This window comes from Periplaneta americana, chromosome 3 (genome assembly GCF_040183065.1).
Source record: "Periplaneta americana isolate PAMFEO1 chromosome 3, P.americana_PAMFEO1_priV1, whole genome shotgun sequence".
Taxonomy (NCBI): domain Eukaryota; kingdom Metazoa; phylum Arthropoda; class Insecta; order Blattodea; family Blattidae; genus Periplaneta; species Periplaneta americana.
Genome location: NC_091119.1, coordinates 60,353,404 through 60,375,497, shown reverse-complemented (window position 1 = coordinate 60,375,497; position 22,094 = coordinate 60,353,404). Strand labels below are relative to the sequence as shown.

General features: G+C 35.7%; 1 protein-coding gene across 1 annotated transcript in view; it reads left to right on the top strand.

Moving 5' to 3' along the window:
• The window catches only part of LOC138696071 (lipase 3-like), a 77,030-nt gene that overhangs the window by 14,304 nt on the left and 40,632 nt on the right, over nucleotides 1-22,094 (top strand). The window contains exons 4-7 of the mRNA XM_069820596.1: nucleotides 1,306-1,552; nucleotides 3,431-3,583; nucleotides 10,623-10,707; nucleotides 20,285-20,427. Of these exons, the coding sequence (XP_069676697.1) occupies nucleotides 1,306-1,552; nucleotides 3,431-3,583; nucleotides 10,623-10,707; nucleotides 20,285-20,427 (628 nt within the window). The remainder of the gene's footprint in view (nucleotides 1-1,305; nucleotides 1,553-3,430; nucleotides 3,584-10,622; nucleotides 10,708-20,284; nucleotides 20,428-22,094) is intronic.

Sequence of the window (22,094 nt, the reverse complement as noted above, 5' to 3'; positions counted from 1 at the left end):
TTATTATTATTATTATTATTGTTATTATTGTTGTTGTTATTATTATTATTATTATTATTATTATTATTATTATTATTTCTATCTGATGCTTTTCCAATTCACTGCGGGCTAAAGCAAGGAGATGCACTATCACCTTTGCTATTTAACATCGCTCTATAATATGCCATTAGGAAAGTTCAGGATAACAGAGAGGGTTTGGAATTGAACGGGTTACATCAGCTTCTTGTCTATGCGGATGACGTGAATATGTTAGGAGAAAATCCACTAACGATTAGGGAAAACACGGAAATTATACTTGAAGCAAGTAAAGCGATAGGTTTGGAAGTAATTCCCGAAAAGACAAAGTACTTATATATTTATGTCTCGTGACCAGAATATTGGACGCAACGGAACTACAAAAATTGGAGATTTATCCTTCGAAGAAGTGGAAAATTCAAATATCTTGGAGCAACAGTAACAAATATAAATGACACTCGAGAAGAAATTAAACGCAGAATAAATATGGGAAATGTCTGTTATTATTGGGTTGAGAAGCTTTTGTCATCTAGTCTGCTGTCAAAAAATTTGAAAGTTAGAATTTGTTCTGTATGGTTGTGAAACTTGGACTCTCACTTTGAGAGAAGAACAGAGTTTAAGGGTATTTGAAAATAAGGTTCTTAAGAAAATATTTGGGGCTAAGAGGGATGAAGTTACAGGAGAATGGAGAAAGTTACACAATGTAGAACTGCACGCATTGTATTCTTCACCTGACATAATTAGGAACATTAAATCCAGACGTTTGAGATGGGCAGGGCATATAGCATGTATGGGCTAATCCAGATATGCATATAGAGTTTAGTTGGGAGGCCGGAGGGAATAAAACCTTTGGGGAGGCCGAAACGTAGGTGGGAGGATAATATTAAAATGGATTTGAGAGAAGTAGGATATGATGCTATGGACTGGATTAATCTTGCTCAGGATAGGGACCGATGGCGGGCTTATGTGAGGGCGGCAATGAACCTCCGGGTTCCTTAAAAGCCATAAGTAAGTAAGTATTATTATTATTATTATTATTATTATTATTATTATTCCATTATAATAGAATTTCCATTATTTATACATATTCAGTGTTTATGGAAGAAATGAATTTGGAGTCTGAAGTCTTGTGTACTGACTTCACATCTCTGAAAAAATCCCGTTGTGTCAGCACGTTCCTCACCTTCCACGTCACGGACCAACTCAATTTTATAAAATTTGTATTTTTTATTTCGTATTTTAAAATACAAATAGTATATTATAGCAGATGATAAATAATGTATGTTACAGTTATCATGAAATGGGCTACTATGATATGCCGGCCACAATAGATTACATACGGGCTACTATAGGAGAGCAGAAGGTGCACTACATCGGCCACTCGATGGGCGCCACCATGCTCTTCGTGATGCTGAGCATGCGACCTGAATACAACGACAAAGTAAGGCTAGGAATTTCCCTCGCACCCGTCGTCTTCCTGTGGGAGCCGAAGAGTTTACTTATCAATTTTCTGGTCCCCAACATCAAACAATTGGAGGTACAGCTTATGCAATAAATACTTCTTTGATTTTGACAGTTGAGTCAGGAGATCTTCATCTTTGTGCATATACAGTAGAACCTCGCTAGTCCGAACTAACTGGGGCCAAGGTCTGTTGGGATCATTAACATTTTGGACTAAGTGGAGGACAGGAATATAAGCTGAGAAAGCAGGCCTTGCCCCCTCCCCAATCTTCACTGTCCACCGTTTTCTAGGTTAATAAAGCGTTGGCGGGACATTATCACTTCGTTAAGATTATTAGCTCTTCGTCAGAAGAAGCTGACAAATTATTATAGTAGTATAGAAAACAAACAGTAATTAATTCGCTAGTGATAAAGTTGTACTGTGTATTACATATTTTGAGTTTCTAAATACTGTGGCTTTGAACAGAATTGAGTTTCAGTTCAAATAGTTTTTTTTTTGTCTTCCTCTTCTCTCTTTTGCTCTTCTTGGCATGTTCGGATTATCCGGAATTTTGGATTAGTGAGGTTCAGACTATCGGGTTCTACTGTACATATCATACTCATGGGTTTTAGTTCGAACTTAGGGTTAAGATACAAATTAGATTTACTTTAAATGTTATTTTAAGTGATCGTGCTTCATGTAATTTAGGATGGTACTTATTATTATTATTATTATTATTATTATTATTATTATTATTATTATTATTAATTACTATTACTAGTATTATTATTAATTTATTATTAATTGTATTTTTTATTGATTGTGTTCATTATTAATTGTCATTATTGAGTGTAATTAGTTACCCCACCGGGTATTTACCCATTTGTAGTGTGAATAAATACATACACATACATAGTAGAGACTTGATTACAAATTCGGAAAACTACAGTCATCACTAGAGAATGGTTCTCTAGTCCGTACCTATTTTGTTTGTTATGTCCTAGATTATGTTCACGCATTCTTTGAAATTTGTTTTAATACGTTAATAAGGAAGTCCTGATAATGATCCCCAGTTAATCTCTATGGTAGCACGTATGATCCTATTAATCTATCACCATCTATCATCTATCTGCTCATAAGTTGATTGAGAATCGGTGCTGATGCCTTGTTTCTTCAACTGCATGGGAATTTTCATCAGCCCACACATGCTGATTACGAAAATTCACAACACTATCTCTGCTGAACCCCGCTCATATTCGCAACCAAACTTTTGTTTTCAGTATTCCTTGCGACGTATCAGTATTCCATGCCAAGAGTATCAACTACGGTATGATTTTCTGGTAGTCTACATTCTTTAGGGCAGAGAAATGCATTGCCATGAACGGACGTTACATTGAGCACTTCCTATGAACAAGTGTTCAGATCTCAGAAAGTATGTGTTATAGGACCCATGTTTATCAGACATTATTTTCTTGTTTTGATGCATATCATTATCTCCTACAATATTGGATACGTTTTTTTTAACACACTGTATAGACAACCACCATCATTGCAACTTAAACCATTAACATCAACGTAACATTATCATCATTATCAACACACCATCAAGAAAACTGTACCTCTATCATTACCATTACCATTATTGTAATCTCCGCCATCAGTATTACCCTAACCACCATCAATACCATCCCAGCCCTTTGCAACACTACCATCATCAGTACTATCATACCACTACCACCAGAATAACCAGCAGGCCTACCTCCACAATTACACCAATACCATCATCAATACGATTACCATCACTATCATCATAAGCACACCACCACCACCACCACCACCACCACCACCACCACCACGAGCTCTCGTGTTTTCCAGTCTTGGTAGTAAATTTATTGAAAGAAAGAATTGTAATTTATGTAAGTATTGCAGCATAGGCCAAAGTTAGTGGTACAAGACTTAATTTCTTTGCTTCAGGGTGTATTGAATCTAGCTAAAGTGTGGCAGCTGTTTCCATATAACCAAAAACTAGCAAGAGAGATTGCAAATTACTGTGAAGAATCGTCACATCAGGAAATTTGTCTTCAAGTCTACAAGCTGTACTATGGGGACAACACTCAGCTCAACAAGGTGAGCGGTGCCAGGTGTATGTGAGGTGAGTTTGTTGACACGAAATATTTTCATAGAATCGCAAATGCTAGGTCTCTTCAATTATTAAATAGGCCTAATTAGTCAATCAGACAACAGTCAGTCAATTAATTTGCTTAGTTTTCTTAATAAATATGTTCTGTTTATTTACTTAGTCAGGTAATCACAACTACAGATTCTACCAAAAAGTTTAAGGACGCCTCTTTAAAACAGATGTTTCACTCCTGACTTTATAGTTATGTGAAACCCGTGATCTTTAAACAGGGATCAAATGCCTGTGAAAAATGAAGTTTTTACTTTAAACTCTCTTTCCAGTGCTGTCATGGTATTTTTTTTCTTGACTATATGCTTCCTCCCCATATTTTTCTTCCTTCCGACCATCATTGTTTGTTTGTTATGTTTAGGAAGAAGTAAAGTAATTGTTTTGCTTCACCTTCTAATAATTATTGTAAGACAAGGTTGATATAAAGAAGACCCCATGAAGCTCTCATAGGAGCACACTTATCTTTATGAATTCTGTATGCGCAACACTATGGGGTTTTCAACCATCTTTTTGGTAATTCTCCAGAAAAGCGATTTAGTAATTCCCCAGAAGAACTACACCAAAGAAAACAATTTTCTATTGCTTCACTTGCTTCTGTGATATGGTATATAGTTATAAACACGTGGTTCTGGTTTGCAGCCACAAATACTTTCAACATAAAAATTGTTAAATACTTACGTATACGGTAGGCCTACTGTATATTCTGATGCATTGTTATAGCCCTCTCTCCCACTGTTCCAAAATAACACTCGAGTGGTCCAGGACGCAATGTTACTGAATCAGACTATTTCCCTAGTAATTCGGTCTGGACCTCTCGCATGTTATGTTGGTAATTACTAGCAAATGGGGGGGGGAGGTTTACAGCAGTGCATTAGAATAAACAGATAAGCACCAAACGATTTTATGTTGAAAGTATTTGTGGCTGGAAACTAAAAAAATTGTTGTATAACACTATATCACATAGAAGCCAGTGAAGCTAAAGAAAACTGTGCCTCCTGTGGCGTAGGTTTTCTGGAAAAAAATACCATTTCTTTTCATATGGTTATGGATTCCACCATTATAGAGGTAGACTTTTTATATTTATGAATAGGGACCGGATTTTTATGTAATTACATATTATATTCCTTTCAATCTAACCGTATACTAGTATAAATAACAAATCTTTGCGAATCTTGTAATTAAAATTTGATACTGCATATTTTTACATTTACTCCACATTACATATTATGGATCCGTATTATATAAATCTACATATTTAGGGGTTTTATTCATTTTTACTTCTCTAAAAGGAAAAAAAAAACTTCTGCTGGGAAAGTTTACAATTTCAAATACACAGATTTAAAAAACCTTTTTACCTACCCAAGAAAGGATATATTTCGGGACGAAACATAGCATTCTTAGTTCCAGGAAGTAATAGAGGCACTCACCCCATACCGCCCACTGTAAATATGAATGAACAAAAGGCAACCTTTCTCATACAACTATCTAGTATTGTAAAAATCACTCAGAAAGTAGCGTTGCCTTCATCCGGTGGAGTGGGACGAGGACGACATGATTTGTCTCGAACTATAATTATTCTGCACACGTCTTAACAAGGCATTCCCATACAATTTGCAACCTTACCCACCCTCTTCCTAATCCTTCCAGGGAAAAAAACCCGTGTCAAGTCTGACATGAGTCGCAATAAAGGAGCCGACTTTTGAAAAGAAGCAAGAGTAAAGAAACAAACTGTAATTCATTTCACTCAGTTCTCTAGTTTTAGTAGGCCTACTTACTGTACAGTATAAAGTGCAAGTGAGTTTATCTACTGCTTTTAACTAACTAAAATGGCCCCTGTATCTTCAACCCTAACGACAAAAAAAAATCATGAATTGCGATGGACGAAACTTTCGCTATAGATGGAAAAATAGTAATGTGTCACGTATACTCTATGAAATCACAACTGGAGAGTCTTACCTATCCTATACCTGCCAGATATTGATATTAAATATTTTCGTGATTTTACATATTTTGGTACATATTCAGCTTATTTTTCTTGCATAAATTTAATATGTACATATTTCACATCTTGATATTACCTTATTTATTAACGTCAAAGAAGATATAATGGTACAGCTAGAGAGTCTACAGTAAAATCAGAACAGCTCTCCGTATGAAAATATACAACTCAATGTACAAAGCGTAGGCACCCATACACTGTATGGTTCCGTATAGGCGAAATTTTCTGTTCCCCATACGCTTCATTAAAAAATTCTAGTTTCCTATACGCCGTATGGCCTCGTATGGTTCCCATGACAGGATTGCCTCTTTCTCTAGCTTTCAACTGTGGATTATATAAGAATTTTTCTGCTATGAAAACTTATTGACAAATTACATTTTTTATAGGAAAAAAATAATTACTCCAGAATGAGTGTACTTATATCAATGGATTTTGGGATAGAGTTAAAAATTATCCCAAGTAATTCTTCCACATTACAATAATCTGTTACTTCACGTTCATAACCATTTTTTCTCAAGGAATAAATCTAACCTTACCACACTTGTAACAAACTCCACAACTGTTTATTAAAAATGGAGGGAATAAGTTGACTGACAAGTTTTTATCAACTCTCAATGTTATGATGTAAATGGCAGTGGCAGTCCCTGATCAAATTTCCGCGAATTTCAAATTCAAGAGAATTAAAAAACTGACCATTTTTCTTAAATAAAAGAAAGAAAAAATCTAGATTACAATTCATGAATGAGCTGTAACAAATTTTTAAAATAAAAAGGGATAATTGCACAGAAAACATTTCAGATATGTCTAACTCTGTCCCAAAAAAAGACTCATTCTCGAGTAATTTTTTTCTACAAAAAATGTAATTTGACAATAAGTACCTATAACAGAAAAATTTGTTATATAATCCACAATTTTAAAAATAGAAAGATTGGGTTTAAAGAAAAAACTTCATTTTTCATAGACGTTTGTTTCCTGAATAAAGATCGGGGTTCCACATAAATATAAAGTCGGGAAAGGATGTCCAAACTTTTGGTAGAAACTGAATAATCGTCAATTTAGTTGTTCAGCATTCAATTCAATCGGTCCGGTCTGTCAATCAGTTAGTCAGTCAGTCGGGTTAATTAGTTCGCAAAGTCATTCAGCTTATTAATTCACTCAATTATGATCAAATAAAATAATATTGCAGTCCGAAATGGGAAGGAATAGCTAAGCAAGGAGACTCATATTGTGTTTGTAGCGATAAGGACGTCAGCAGTCGCAATAAAAGTTACAGTAAAACCTTGGATTATGGTTTGCGAGTGTTTTGCAAAACGAGTGAACAATGAGGAAACATTTTTGTTTGATAAACGAGCGATGTCTTGCAATACGAGCAACGCGATTTGTACGTAACTTGCTTTCGCTTGCCGTGCATCACGTGATCAAAACTTTCCCTCAACAGCACAGCGCAGCAGGACCGTGGGATATTATCGCGTTCTCTGTCTCAGTGTGTAAAAAGTGGGAAGCAGTACAAAATTTCGTTCAAATTGCGTGCGATAAATCTGTTTAACGACAACGCAATGTCACATTTCCGCAAAGTCTTCAAAACGAGGCAGAAGTAGGCGTCATTGGATAGGTTCTTAGTCAAAACAAAAGATTTCAGTCAGTCAAGCAGTCAGAAGTGATTGCGTTAGTGATAGTGAAAATATTTTCTTTAAATGTTAATGTTATGTTTTATTTAACGACGCTAGCAACTGCAAAGGTTATATCAGCGTCGCCGGATGTTCCGGAATTTTGTCCCGCAGGAGTTCTTTTACATGCCAGTAAATCTACTGGCATGAGCCTGTCACATTTAAGCACACTTAAATGCCATCGACCTGGCCCGGGATCGAACCCGCAACCTTGGGCATAGAAGGCCAGCGCTATACCAACTCGCCAACCAGGTCGACTTTTCTTTAAATGTTCAAGAAGTTTACTAAGCAGTAAAACAGGTGAAAGACACTCAAAAACAAAATACAGTAAAGTAATTTGTGTTGCAGTATTGTATTAAATTTTACCTAAATTATACTGTATTTTATATGAATAAAAGGTTGTGAAACGAATTAAACTAAGTTTGCATTGTTTTTTTATGGAGAAAGTCACTTTGATATGCGAGTGTTTTCGAAACGAATTATGCTCGTAATCCAAATAGCCTATATTCATTTCGAATGGCGGAAAGTATTGTGGAAGTGTCTATTTCTTTTCGTATTAACCCAATGCATCTTCAATATGTAGTCAACATGTAGAGGCCTCATATATATATACAGAATGGGCAAAATAAAACTGGCCCAGAAATCTGTAAATGAAAACTGAGGATCCAAAAGTCCTAATTTCACTTCACCCAGAAACCACCGGTAGAACTCAACACCCGAAGGTTCGTCTGAACCCTTTAACGCATGCGCAACAGTAAATTTGTAAGGATACAGATGCAGATCCTTTTTGATGTATCAACATGACGTTCTCTTAATTCCCAGTTGCACAGATAAACGACGTCGCGATTTCGTCGGCCTTTGTTCCAGGCTTTCCTGCACTCGAGCAATGTTTTCTGGTGTTCGAACTCTTTTCGGATAGTTACAGTTTTTATTCGCTGCAGAGCCCATTTCACGTCATTTTGCAACTAAGTTTTGCATTGCAGCTTTGCTGGAGGTTTTGCCAAAACACGTCCAGTCTGAAACTCTTGCACAAACAGTTCCCCACACCTTTTCCATGAATTGTGCTTCACATAACACTCGACAATGAACACGCGTTGTTTTATCGTGAGCACCATTTTGTGTTGCATTCAACTGGACACTAAACACGTCTGCTCCTCTCACTCACTCAAACGTAATGACACAGCCATGGATGAGCAACTCGTGCTCACAAAGTGCTAAAAAAAAACCTTGAAAGAGAGGAAGACAGACGGAGCCAGCCGCAGCAGTTACAAGTTGTTTGTAGTTTCGCTGCAAAAGCAGTTCATTGCCACGATGTGCTCTGGCGGCTCATGCAGGCGGTCGTGATATCTACTCCATGATTTGAATTTCAGAATGACGCATGGTACAATAGTTGTAGTAATTTTAGACAGACTGTACCTAAGCACACATAACGAAATTATATTATTTCCTAGCTTTGTAAATTAGTTTAGTACTGGAAAAACAAACTGAATACAACTTTTTCAAATACAACAAACATAACTGCAACACTTATTTATTATTACACTACATGTTAATATTTTTATTATGTCATATTTGAAACATAGAACGCGAGAATTTACAAGTGTTTATGCATTAAAGAGTATTCGCCGGCAGATGAAATAAACTTACTTCTAACACTTCTTTCTTGTACTAAACTCTGACTCAAGCACATAACTTACAGTATATATCGAAGCAAAGAGTATATTTAGAAATTCTGACTTAGACAGCATTACGAACAGTTCGATTCCTGATTTCGCTGGAATCTGAGTGGCGTGCTGCTCTGTAGATTTATCAATTCAAGCTATAAACTTTTAGGATCTTTTATCGGCTGTAAGCCAAAAGAATTTCAGAAAAATCTCGATTCCTTGTCAATTGTCACTGTTTCTCCAAACTTACCAGTGAATTCTGCTGTAGGGCTTGAAGTAGGGTCTTATATTTGATAAGAAGTTTTTCTTATCACTCTTCAAGATAGTTTGTAGTCAAGGAAAATGAAGTTGTCTATGTTCTACATGATACTGTCACATTCCAAATTTATCCATAAACGCTCTTAGCTAGTTGATCATATGTCGTGCAATTCTGTAACTCGCACGCACAACGTGCTAACGATATTTGATATCAGTCCCATCTTGCTGATATCTCATTTTTACCTGTAGCTATTCTAAAGCAGATCTAGACAGTATTTCTTTACTAAAACCTTCACTGTGTTTATTTGTAACATAAAATGTCATGTCCACACCTGTGGAGTAACGGTCAGCGCGTCTGCCCGCGAAACCAGGTGGCCCGGGTTCGAATCCCGGTCGGGGCAAGTTACCTGGTTGAGGTTTTTTTCCGGGGTTTTCCCTCAACCCAATACAAGCAAATGCTGGGTAACTTTCGGTGCTGGACCCCGGACTCATTTCACCGGCATTATCACCTTCATTTCATTCAGACGCTAAATAACCTAGATGTTGATACAGCGTCGTAAAATAACCCAATAAAATTTTAAAAATTAAAAAATTAAAATGTCATGCGTAAGAAAGTGTAATATAACATAATATAAGCTTTACCTCTCTTCTTAATAAAAAAGAATCTTTCTCTTTCGACCCATCACTAAAGGGAAATAATCTGGGGATTATATTGTTTTTCACTTAAAACGAGCCGCCACTTACTGCAGACGCGAGCAAACTTGCTTCCTGTAAGAACCGCATACAGATACAGAGTCCATTCTACCTGCACTAAGGTTGTGTTCACACTTTGAAAGCACGAGTTGCCCACCCATGGACACAGCGAAGCTCGGGACAGAGCATGCGGGAGATGCGCATGCTCGGACTTGTGACAGCAACCCATTGTTGCATCGAAATTATGATTTCCTGCAATGTCAGGGTCATTTCCGCGTCAGTCTTATACATATAAATTCATATTTTTTTTTCCCCGCGGGCCAGTTTTATTTTTCCCACCCCGTACATCTTCAATAGTCATGATTTTGTAACATGTTGAAGTTGTCAATTTCTTTTGCAATCACGGTATATTACGTTGTCTTAGGTAACAATGGTGACGGTAATAATAATAATAATAATAATACACTAAATTTTTTGGCAATAATTCAGTAATAGATACGTCACATTATTTTCACATCAGGAACCCATTCGAATACGTATTCTTTCATGGTAATATTTGTGGTGGACAAGAATGATGGGTTAGCACTAGTACTTCCCCACTTCTGAATTCAATAGCCTAGAAAGGAAATGTCCTGTATTGCACAAATTGCTAAAAATTTGTCTCAACTGAGAAGATATTCTTCTGTGCTCTTCGCAGACTCTCCTGCCTGCAATCGCTGCCCATCACAGTTCAGGAGGTTCTACGAAAACAGTTTTCCACTTCTTTCAGATGTTTGTGACAGGTAAGATTTATGTAGGCTATTATAATGAAATATGTACTAATGACAATAATGTCGTGGAATGGCGTGTGTGCAAGATGCTGCTCATGGTAACTATATTCCAGTAACTTACGTATAGGAAGTGTTATACAAAGTGATTCACGAGGATTTATCGTCCTTTACGGAGATATCCGAAAACATTCTGAGCAAAATATGTCATATAAACATGGGTCCTATTCTCAATATTTACAGAGTTACGTTTCGTTATGGGAACGCATTGCTGTGAACGCGTGATCTTGGTCAGCTTGCAGTCAGCAGCTAGCGCGAGCGCTACGGAAATCAAGTTACGTATGCAGTTACGTAGCGCGACGAGTGCCGTTCACAAGCGTGCGGCGAAGTGTACTCATGCGAACGGTTTTTCAAAATGTGTTGTAAACTCTCCAAGACTGTAAATTAGAATGCAAAATTGAACTCCAAATAATTAAGTCGGTGGAAGTGTTGTGATTTGTAATAATTGTTGTGGTAAGTGCGTAAGAATAATGTAATTTTCTAGTTAAAAATAGAAAAAGATGTCTGTCCGAAGAAACTAAGGAGTTCACAGCACAATTTTAGCTTCATAATACTTGCCGATTAAGGAAATGATACTTCTGAGTGGTTCATCCTCTATTTGTATTATTCTTTTACCTTCAAAAAAAAAAAAACGTATTTTACAAACAACTTTAAATTAGTGTAACTCTGAAAATATTGAGAATAGGAACTATGTTTATATAATATTTTTTGCTCAAAATGTCTTCAGAAATAAGCTCCGTAATGGACGGCAAATCCTCGTGTATATTATCATTACGAGTGATTGATGTACATCAATAGCTATGTCAATTTGAATTAAATTGAATTTTCGAGAGAGATAGTACGACCCCGCACAGCGATATTTCAAGATCTATTGCGCTAACCTTCAAGTTAGGCGCATTCCCAAGCCCACATTGGCTGACTACACTAAAATTCACTGCGTACTAACGTTTCGAGCAGGCACACCGACTCGTCCCTAGACCAGCCATCTCCGTCAGTGCCAATTTAGGCCTAGGCAACCTAGGCAGTTGCCTAGGGCGGTAATTTCCAGGAGAGGGGGCGGCATTTTCTCTCTCTTTTTTATTTCTTTTCCTCTTTTTTACGGTGAAATTTGCTTTTAAAACATTTGTTGGTAAATCTTTTCTAAAGTTTGTTCTTTAACATCTTGTGAAAGTCGGATACTGTTTCGTTATCACATTGTCGCGGTCGCGGCGGGAGTAAAAGGAAAGTGTGCAGCTGCATAGTGTTATATTGTAATGCCGGTATCGCGTTATTTACTATGAAGTTGCTTGTATAAACAAGAATGCATTGTTGAAAGTCAAATTGGGTGTGTTTATTATTTATCGCTATGAATAGTAACCACAGAACTCTCAGTTACATTTCCAATATAGTCGTATATCGTCAATAATACTATTTAATCACTTTCCAGCTTGTGCACTATATGATTCGATAAGCTTATGAAAGGTTTATTCCCCAGGAGTTGGAGTTTATTTTTCAATTTACTTTATATTTAGTTATCGAAGTAAGAAATATTTCTAATAATTATACCACCAACAAAACCAATGCTTAAAAATAGACCACAACCTGCCTTTCACAAATCAATTTTGTTTCAACAATGAATACGTTTGAATATACTCGTATTTCCTTGCATCGAATCTGATGTGCTTCGTCAGATCGACTTTGAAGGACATCATCAATGCTTTCTCTGTGAAGAAAGTGCGAAGGAAATCTTTATAATTCATAAGTAAGGTGCATGTATTTTCATTTCAGTAATTTATTGTTTTCTGAATTGTAACATTTCATTTAAAATTAGTTTAACTAAACAAGACCTGTACAATAGTTGCTCATAAACTGTTTGTGGGAGTTGGGGGCGGCAAATTTTAGCACTGGCTAGGGGCGGCATTATACCTAAATCCGGCCCTGACTTCCGTGTGTTGCCAGCCGGAGTTCGGTGAATGCTGTAGAATGATGACGAATGGAGAGACGTTGAGGGAATATGAGGAAAAGGGAAAATTCCCAATTGCAACCTTGTCCGCCACAAGTGTTACTGTGGATTTTTAAATGAAGAATTCCAGAAACCCGGACTGCTTGCGTGAATAATAGCTATGTGAATAAAAATGTAGCCTCCTTGGAGTACATGGAGTTATGTCAGTAGTTCAGCAGGACATCAATATCAAATGTCAAAGTTAGGTAAAGCAAAACATCACAGCCTTGCCGCATCCACCACTCTCCGCACCTCAGAAACTTGCGATTTCTTCATGTCTCTCAATGAGAAGTCCAGTTTCTCTTCAACACAGGAAGGTATCACAATTAAGACAAGTTCTTCTGTCGACTTGGAGAATGTTTTACAGGACTGCTTCCAGCAATTGCACAAGGCCAGAAAAAATGTAACGTGGTTGGAGAGAAGGTTAGGCCTATTCACGCGAACTGTACACATATTTCTTACATCTTCAGTAATAACTTTTTGTGTCTAACGTTACTCATATAAAATACTATGCTCCCGATTATGAACCAACATACTGTCACATGTCATGTCGCGGATTTTCCTGGTCAGGTATTTTTGATTTTAAACATGTATGTTCGATGTACGAAGAGAAGAATTACGACGTTTTCACATGAAATGTTTACTGTAACGTCAAACACGGTACCATGAAAATATAAGATCAACTTCGCGTCCATCAACTGTAGAGTAACGGTCAGCGCGTCTGACCGCGAAACCAGGTGGCCCGGGTGCGAATCCCGGTCGGGACAAGTTACCTGGTTGAGGTTTTTTCCGGGTTTTCCCTCAATCCAATATAAGCAAATGCTGGGTAACTTTCGGTGCTGAATCCAGGACTCATTTCACCGGCATTATCATCTTCATTTCATTCAGACGCTAAATAACCTGAGATGTTGATACAGCGTCGTAAAATAACCAAATAAAACAAAAAATGGACTTCGTGCTTCATCCTTTTCCATGCTGTCAGTCTCGCTCTATTCTCTAATGTGCCTCGAGATTCCCACCTGGCATCCAACACGACGGATGTTTCCATTAGCCAATATCCAAAATGAGGATGACAAACACGCCTAACCCCAACCAATCTAATATTGTAAAATTCCTTTGCACAACGAAAAGTTTTGATCATATTTGTGCACATTTAAAAGACAAAACTAAAACTGTTTCAATCATTCCTTATAAGCAGGGAACGGATTTATATGGACTAAAAATATATGAAATATGTAAATATATATGTAGTTATTTTTACCAAAATATGGAATTAAATATGGATTTTTACCAAAATATGGAATTAAATATGGACTTAAAATTATAAAAAAATGACTATGTACGTTAAATATTGGTACATTTTAATCAAACTAAACAAAAAATATAATGGACGTACCTTATCTTCCAATGTAGTTTCAACAAAACACAATTTTTATTGTCTGTTACCATAACAATAGGTTACAAACATTTCTTTCAAGTGCTGAAAAGTGAATCTTCTTCTATTGTCTCTGAGGATAGATTTATACTGACTAAAAGAGCGTTCGACGTCACAAGAAGTAACTGGTACATAATTCAATTTCACAATGTCTGCTGGGGATAAGTCCAAGTTAATCTTCACTGTTGATTCACCACTCATCACAGCAACAACCTTTTGTAGTTCTTCATATCCAGGGTTTTTTGAAAGTACAGTGTCCACCTTAGCTCTTACTGCATCTGCAACTTTACCTCTACCACGATTCAGTTGTTCCACAGTACTATTTATAATTTCAAAACTTTCAGATAGTGAAAGGTGCCTATTTTGGAGACTTTTGAGCGTTTTTATGATGCATGAAAATGTATGCTGAATGTGAGCTAAGTCATTCTTCACACTTATGTCACAGGTAACTGTTTTCGCAGTATCAATTGAGACTGCATCTTCAGAGTCCAATGCAAGGAGAACATTGTTAATAGAGTCTATATGTTCGGCATAATATTCAACTGCTTCTAGCCATGTACCCCATCTAGTTAAAATTGGCTTTGGTGGCAATGGAATTTCAGGGTACATTTCTTTCAACACGTTAACTCTACTGGGAGCTTTGAGAAATACTTTTTTCACTGATGAAATCAACAAATCTACTTTAGGGAAATTGTCTCTGACCACTTCTGCCACACGATGAAATGCATGCGCCACACAAGTAAAATGAGTCAATTTAGGATATACAACAGATAATGCTTGTCCAGCTTTGACCATATAAGGGGCAGCATCGCTAATAAAGAATAACACATTATCGTACATAATACCCTTTGGCCACAGGATACCCATAGCTTCGTTGAACAGTTTAACTATAGTTTTGTTATTGCACTTTTCTAGAACATCACAATGTAAAAGAATTCGTTCAGAATATTGTTCACTTAACAAACCGATAACTACATTACCAACAAGTCTACCTTCTTTGTCGGGAGTCTCATCAATGGAAACCCAAATTGAACTATCTTTAATTTCATCTCTTATCTTCTGTATTGTCTCATCGTAGATGGATGGAGCATACGTCTTCCTAAGTGTTGACTCATCCGGGATTGTATGTTGAGTATATTTTTCAAGGAATTCCCTGAAGACCTTATTCTTTAGTTTGTAGAGAGGAATATCAGCAGAGATGAGAGAACGGCACAGGTCGATGTTAAACTCAGATCTTACATTCGATGTTGTTGGTTGTGTTAAAAACAATTGTCTCTGCTTGGAATTTAGTTGTTTGTTGGCCTGATGTTTACTAGTTGTAATGTGTTGTTGCACCAGGAACTTTTGTGTAGATGATACTGCACACTGACACAAATTACAAAATAATATTTTATTGTCAGTTGATAAACCATCTTCTTTAAATTCTGAAATGTAACTTGTTAGTTTTGATTTTAAATTGACTGAATGACGTACTTTTGGCATATTTACCGTCTTTATAGTATGATTTACAAAACTGAACCTATGTGTACTCTGACTGGCATTTAACTGTTGAGCTGCACAACTGAAGTCTGTTAAAAATTTTAAATTAAATTAATACAGTTTTGTAACTTACTTTCCCATTGTTGATAGGACTGCTAATTTTCAAATAACTCTGATGTTAAAGGGATTACTGAACATGTGTTTAAATCTCTATTGTTGAAATGTATTTTTAAAAGTTAATGGAATTTTGTTTTGTTTTATTGTTAAACCTAATATAATATGGACTGTTTTATATGAAATATGGAAAATATATGGAAATTAACGAAAATATGTACTAAACTCTAAAATATGGAAAAATATGGAAAATAAAAGTAGGATTTTTCAACCCTACACATTGTGAAACATAAAGATAATGCAAAATATAAATTATATTAGCTTTATAAGTAAATATGTATTTACATATAAATCCTTTCCCTGCTTATAATTATACACTGCTCTCTTGAATTTACTTAGCATATTGGGAATTAAACCAATGACTTTTCGAAAACACGCTATGAAATATTTATATAAAACAGTTTTCATCTCGGAAAGGAAGCAAAAAGAGCAAAAATGTATTTAACTTTTTTGTTTGAAATGTCTCAAAGAATAACCCCCTGAAATTAATGACATTATTTACGATTCAACCTGTATATATACATTAACATCAAGTATTATTATTATTATTATTATTATTATTATTATTATTATTATTATTATTATTATTATTATTATTATTATTAAATCAATAACTAGTGAATAACTGATAATAGTCATCAAAAGATTAAAAAAGAAATTAAAATGGAGATATGGAATATAATTATTATTTTATCAATCAAGGGAAGATGTAGGCCTAAATATTCAGGCACGTATATAAGAATTATAGTAACACTTGCTGATAAATAATACCTGTTATGCCTGTGTATTCAGCGTAATGCCCTGTAATGTCGCTTCTATATACTACTACTACTAATTGAACCGTTGAGCAAAGCAACATATTACATTTTCTCCGACAGAACAGCGAATAAATTCATCTTCCCATTCTGTACGAAACTTTCTATTCCTGCTCGTAGAGACAGAGATTTTGTAGAGCGACATGGTACCGACACTGCTTACCTTCACTACCTACGTGAGAGAGACAGACAGCAATGTACAGGAAACTCCTCTTATTAGTATGAATATCTTTGATTACACGATGTAATCACGATACCCAGTTTGGTCACCGCTGCTCTAGAACAAATTTCGGAATTTTCTATTATTTATATTTTACTTTTCTTCAGTGCCTATCTTTCAGATCCGTATATGAGGAATGGAATGGCCACGACTTTATAAAATTTGTGTATAAATTTCCTTTCTTACATTTTTTAAAACTGTTTAAAGAAAATACATATTGCCTTTCATTACTTTCATTCGAGTACAAACGTTAATCTAATCATTTCCTTAAATCCCCTGTCAATGTTTAATAGGCTATTAAACGACGCTGTATCAACTCCAGGTTTATCTATCTTCGGTATAGCCGCAGACTGAGAGATGGTAATTGGCGATATGAGGCAGAGGACTAGCCATTCTCCTTACAGTTGGTGAAACCTCCAACCCCAAATCAAATAATGAACTTAAGTGGGATTCTCCTCGCCATGTTTTCAGCACAGCCGATGTCCACACAGTGCAAATAACAGACAGTTGACAGGCACAGCCTTAGAAAGGAGATAATTTTCTCCACTTTTCAGCCGGAAGTGGAATCCGGACCTACAGCATAGTATGTTGCTAAAGACGCTACCATTTGGGTCACTGTGGGGAACTCGGCATAATTTTTTTTTTTTTGTAGTTTTACCACAGTCTAGTATATACAGTCGCGAAGCTTGGGGTGATTTTTTGCATTTCTCGCGATAGTTGCTAGCCGCTTGGAGCGCTGTGTGTACTAGGAACAATAGACTGTCACTGGCATCGTGATCTAATACAGGCCGTAAGGCAGACCATGTGACTCGCTTAACCCGATCACGAAGGGCGGCGTTTCAACTATATAAATTTATTGGAATGCATAAAAAGTAACATATATTTCTCTAAAATGTAGTGTAATTGCATTAATAAAATTTAAAACAATGATTAGGAGACACTTCAGACATAATTCCTTGCGAGTTAAGGTGTAATATTATTTTTGGTGTGAAAATTACGTTGTTCGTATGTGTAATAGACCTACCTGCCTTTATTTCTATTAAATATTGCGAAATTATTGTACATTCATTTATGCAGATTCAATAATTTTCAGTTGCACCGCACGAATATTTAGATATGTTGAAATTATAGGTTATGTTTACTGTCCCAGTTGCCCCTTTCTGTCTTATTTTAGTGGTCTCCAATGCCCTGCCATTCATATGGAAATATTACAGGTTATGTTTACTATATCTTATATTCCTAAATTCGCAATTAAACATTATAATTAAGCATAATGTCATGTATGATACCCCGCACATTCATTTTGTCTGTATTTTAATACTACAATTAAGTATTGAATTATTCTATTTATCTACTACCTAAGAGACGAAGTTACAATCGTACATACACTAATTTCATAAGAGTGGTGTGATGAATTTTCTGTCTGTATCAAGGAAGGTAGATGTGCTATATTAAAATGATAATATAAATTCTTTTCTTATTAAACCTCAAAATAGCTTCCATTCTAAACTTAAAATGTTGATGCGAAAAGATTATTTTAACATGTAAAATTCTCTTCACATTAAAATAACACAGTTTTGTAATTATTTCTGCAACATATTATGCAACAAGAAGTAAAGGGAACTTATGGACACATTACACTAAATAAAACTTAGCTATGATACGCAATAAAGTTATAATATAATAATTCACTGAGCTCCATACACTGAAATAGAAAACCCGAACATATATTACGGCCTGGTCTAGATCGAAAAGGCATTGACTGTGCCGTATTTCGCATTGTTGTGAAAAGTTGTGTAAACTGTGAAATGTTCGTTATCGGTTGTAATAATTGTAAATGGCTAAAATACAATAATTTGAGTAATAATATGGGACAAGGAGACGTTTTTTGCACTATAAATTCTAAGAAAAAGAGGTCAGTGTTATCCTTCGAAAGATCCAGGAAGGTGAGTTTATAAAATATAATATATACTTTATGAAAATAATATATAAACCTTATGTATTTCGTATTTCAATAGTGGAAGGAAGGTGTTAATTTTTCAAAAGTACACGATATCAAACGTACAATACATTTCATCGTCTGCTAGGGAAAGAGTCTGTGATGAGGCGATAGTAGCGATCCTGGTGGCTAGCAACTATTTTTGGATGCATATTTCAACTGTCTATGTTTGCATATTTAGTAAGTATTGAGCTTCGCAACTGTATATACTAAACTGTGGTTTTACTACGCTTTCCTTGACTGACACGCTCTATACCTCACTTCGATTATTGCGACGTTTTGTTCAGTGATCTCAGGATTGATTCCGCTCAGAAACTACAGCGTGTTCATAACGCATGCGTCCGCTTCATTTGTAATGTTCGATACTACGATCATATCTCACCTTCTTTCGAGAAGTTATCATGGCTTAGGTTACATGAGAGGAGAAATCTGCACTCACTTTCTCTCTTATATCCAATTATGCACACTTCATCCCCCTCTTATTTATTCGCTCGTTTTCATACTCTCTCTCGCTATCATAATATTAATACTCGATCACAACGCGATAACACGCTAGAAATTCCACTTCACACATCATCTCTGTATTCCTCATCTTTGACTGTTGTTACCTCTCGTCACTGGAACTCTCTGCCGCCTGAAGTCAAGGGCTGCCAAACATTGAAATCTTTCAAATCCAAGTTAGAAAATTATCTTATGACGAGTTGCCAAACTAACTTACTATTATGACAAGTGTTGTATTGCACGTTTCCACGTATTCAATTTTTTATGTCCTAGTGATATTTAACTTATTTTATATTTTTGTTTTCATATTTTCCGATAATGGTATATCTATAATGTGATAAGTTGAGCTATATATAATCATAATTTTCCTTACTGTGTGTACTTAAAAATATTGTATTCATTGTATACTTTGTACTGCACTATTTTATTATTATTATTATTATTATTATTATTATTATTATTATTATTATTATTATTACTACTAGTGTTATTTATTATTATTATTATCATTATTATTATTACTAGTCTTATTTGTTATTATTATTACTATTAATATTATTATCATTATTATTATTACTATTATTATCAATAATTGTCTTATTTTTTAATACTTTATACTTTGTATGTCTCATTTATTTTGACCTGCTGTTCACATTTTATTATGCTTTTTTCTTTCTTTCTGTATGTTATATATTATGTCTGATTTCTACTTACTTGTTGTTTACATTTTATTATTATTATTATCTTATTCAGTTTCGTGTGTAAAATTGTAGTGTACTTTGTAAATTTGTAGTGTTTTTGTAATGCAGTTTTACTCCTGGTTGAGTGTTAGAGAAGGCCATATGGCCTTAACTCTGCCAAGTTAAATAAATCATTATTATTATTATTATTATTATTATTATTATTATTATTATTATTATACTTGCAGGGTTATTCCAGCAATATGACTATGGACCCCAGGAAAATATAAAACACTACGGGCATCCGGAACCCCCGGCGTACGATCTGCGGAACGTAACAGCGCCCATGTCCCTGCATTACGGAGAGAAGGACTTGTTTGTCAACCCAGAGGTGAGCGCAAACTTTGTGTATCGTATTAAAATACCATTGCTACTGACAGTGATTTCGTAGTTTCCGTAAACCAGACTCGTGCTCGCTTTGCCCGTACGAGCATGTTCTTGCCTCGCGGACAAGGTGAGTTCAGAGTTTGGCTCTCGGATCCAAACTCGCCGCATCAGTGGCGTGCATTGTAGAATTTTATGACACGGAGTATTTTAAATTTGAAGGAATATATCACTAACTTACAAATGTGATCAAACCAGAGCGACGAGATTTAATGCTAAATTCTTAATACATTTCAAAGATCCTCTGATTGAGGTTCTGGCTGATATGTATGTCTATTATCAGTAGGGCTCCGAAGTTGATGATCTTAAAATCATAGAAAAATGACCTATAAAATAACCTTAAATGTTTGAAAATGACATTAAAATTAAGAAAAAATGACCATGATCTTAATAGTAAAATTCTAACAAAATAATAGTATAATTTCATCTGTGGAAAGTGCATTCTCATCAAACTCAGTCGCTAACTGTCGCAAAAAACTTTCTCTGCTTTGTTTTTCTTTCGGCATTTTTACGTCTTCACTTGTGTGATACAATATGGTGACTGCAAGCAGTGCGGTTGCAGTATTTGTTGCGTGGAAGGGGGTGAAGCACGTAACACACGTGATCAGGAGTCAGAGCTTATGCAAAGGAAAATTCTTGTAAGACGAAATGGAATTGCGTAAGCAATCTGCAGTAGGTTCTTGAATATAGACTACAAGTAGCCTATTGTCCGCGCAACTTATCTAGGCACCTGGGTCCCCTAGTGCTCTCTCGCTGCCCCGTAGCTATCTGCTGGCTCCTGACCGTCGCTGCAGCAGTTGTACGTACAGTTACAAAAAGATCATTCAGTATTTAATTTCAGTGCACTCCATTGGATATGGTAGGTGGAAGTATATGGTTTCACAAAAAAACAAACATAAGTAAATTACATTTTTCTTCTTCTGTGTGCTATACAATATGATCACAACTCCAATTATTACAATATTCGTATCTGGCCGTGAGCTATTGATGGTAAGCGATGCATGAAGTCTTTCAACTAGAAGCACAGGTCTGTAGTTGTTGGGTTTCCAAAAAGTTCACTTTCAGTCATTATCAATATTCTTCTTCTTCCTCCTCCTCCTCTTCCCTTCTTCATTATTATTATCATCGTCGTCATCATCATCATCATAGTCATCACTGCCGGTGTCGTCTAGACGTATTATAAAATCCATAAATTATTAGGGAAAACACTTGAAGCAAGTAAAGAGATACGTTTCTAAATAAATCCCGAAAAGACACAGTATATGATTATGTCTCGCGACTAGAACATAGTGCAGAAACAGTAACAAATGTAAATGACACTCGGAGGAAATTAAAAGCAGAATAAATAGGGGAAATGCCTGCTATTATTAGGCTGAGAAGCTTTTGTCATCCAGTCAGCTCTCAAAAAAGCTGAAAGTCAGAATTTATAAAACAGTTAGTATCGGTTGTTCTGTATGGTTGTGAAACTTGGAATCTCACTTTGAGAGAGGAACATAGGTTAAGGGTGTTTGAGAATAAGGTGCTTAGGAAAATATTTGGAGCGAACAGGGGTGAAGTTACAGGAGAGTAGAGAAAGTTACACAACGCAGAACTGGACGCATTGTATTCTTCACC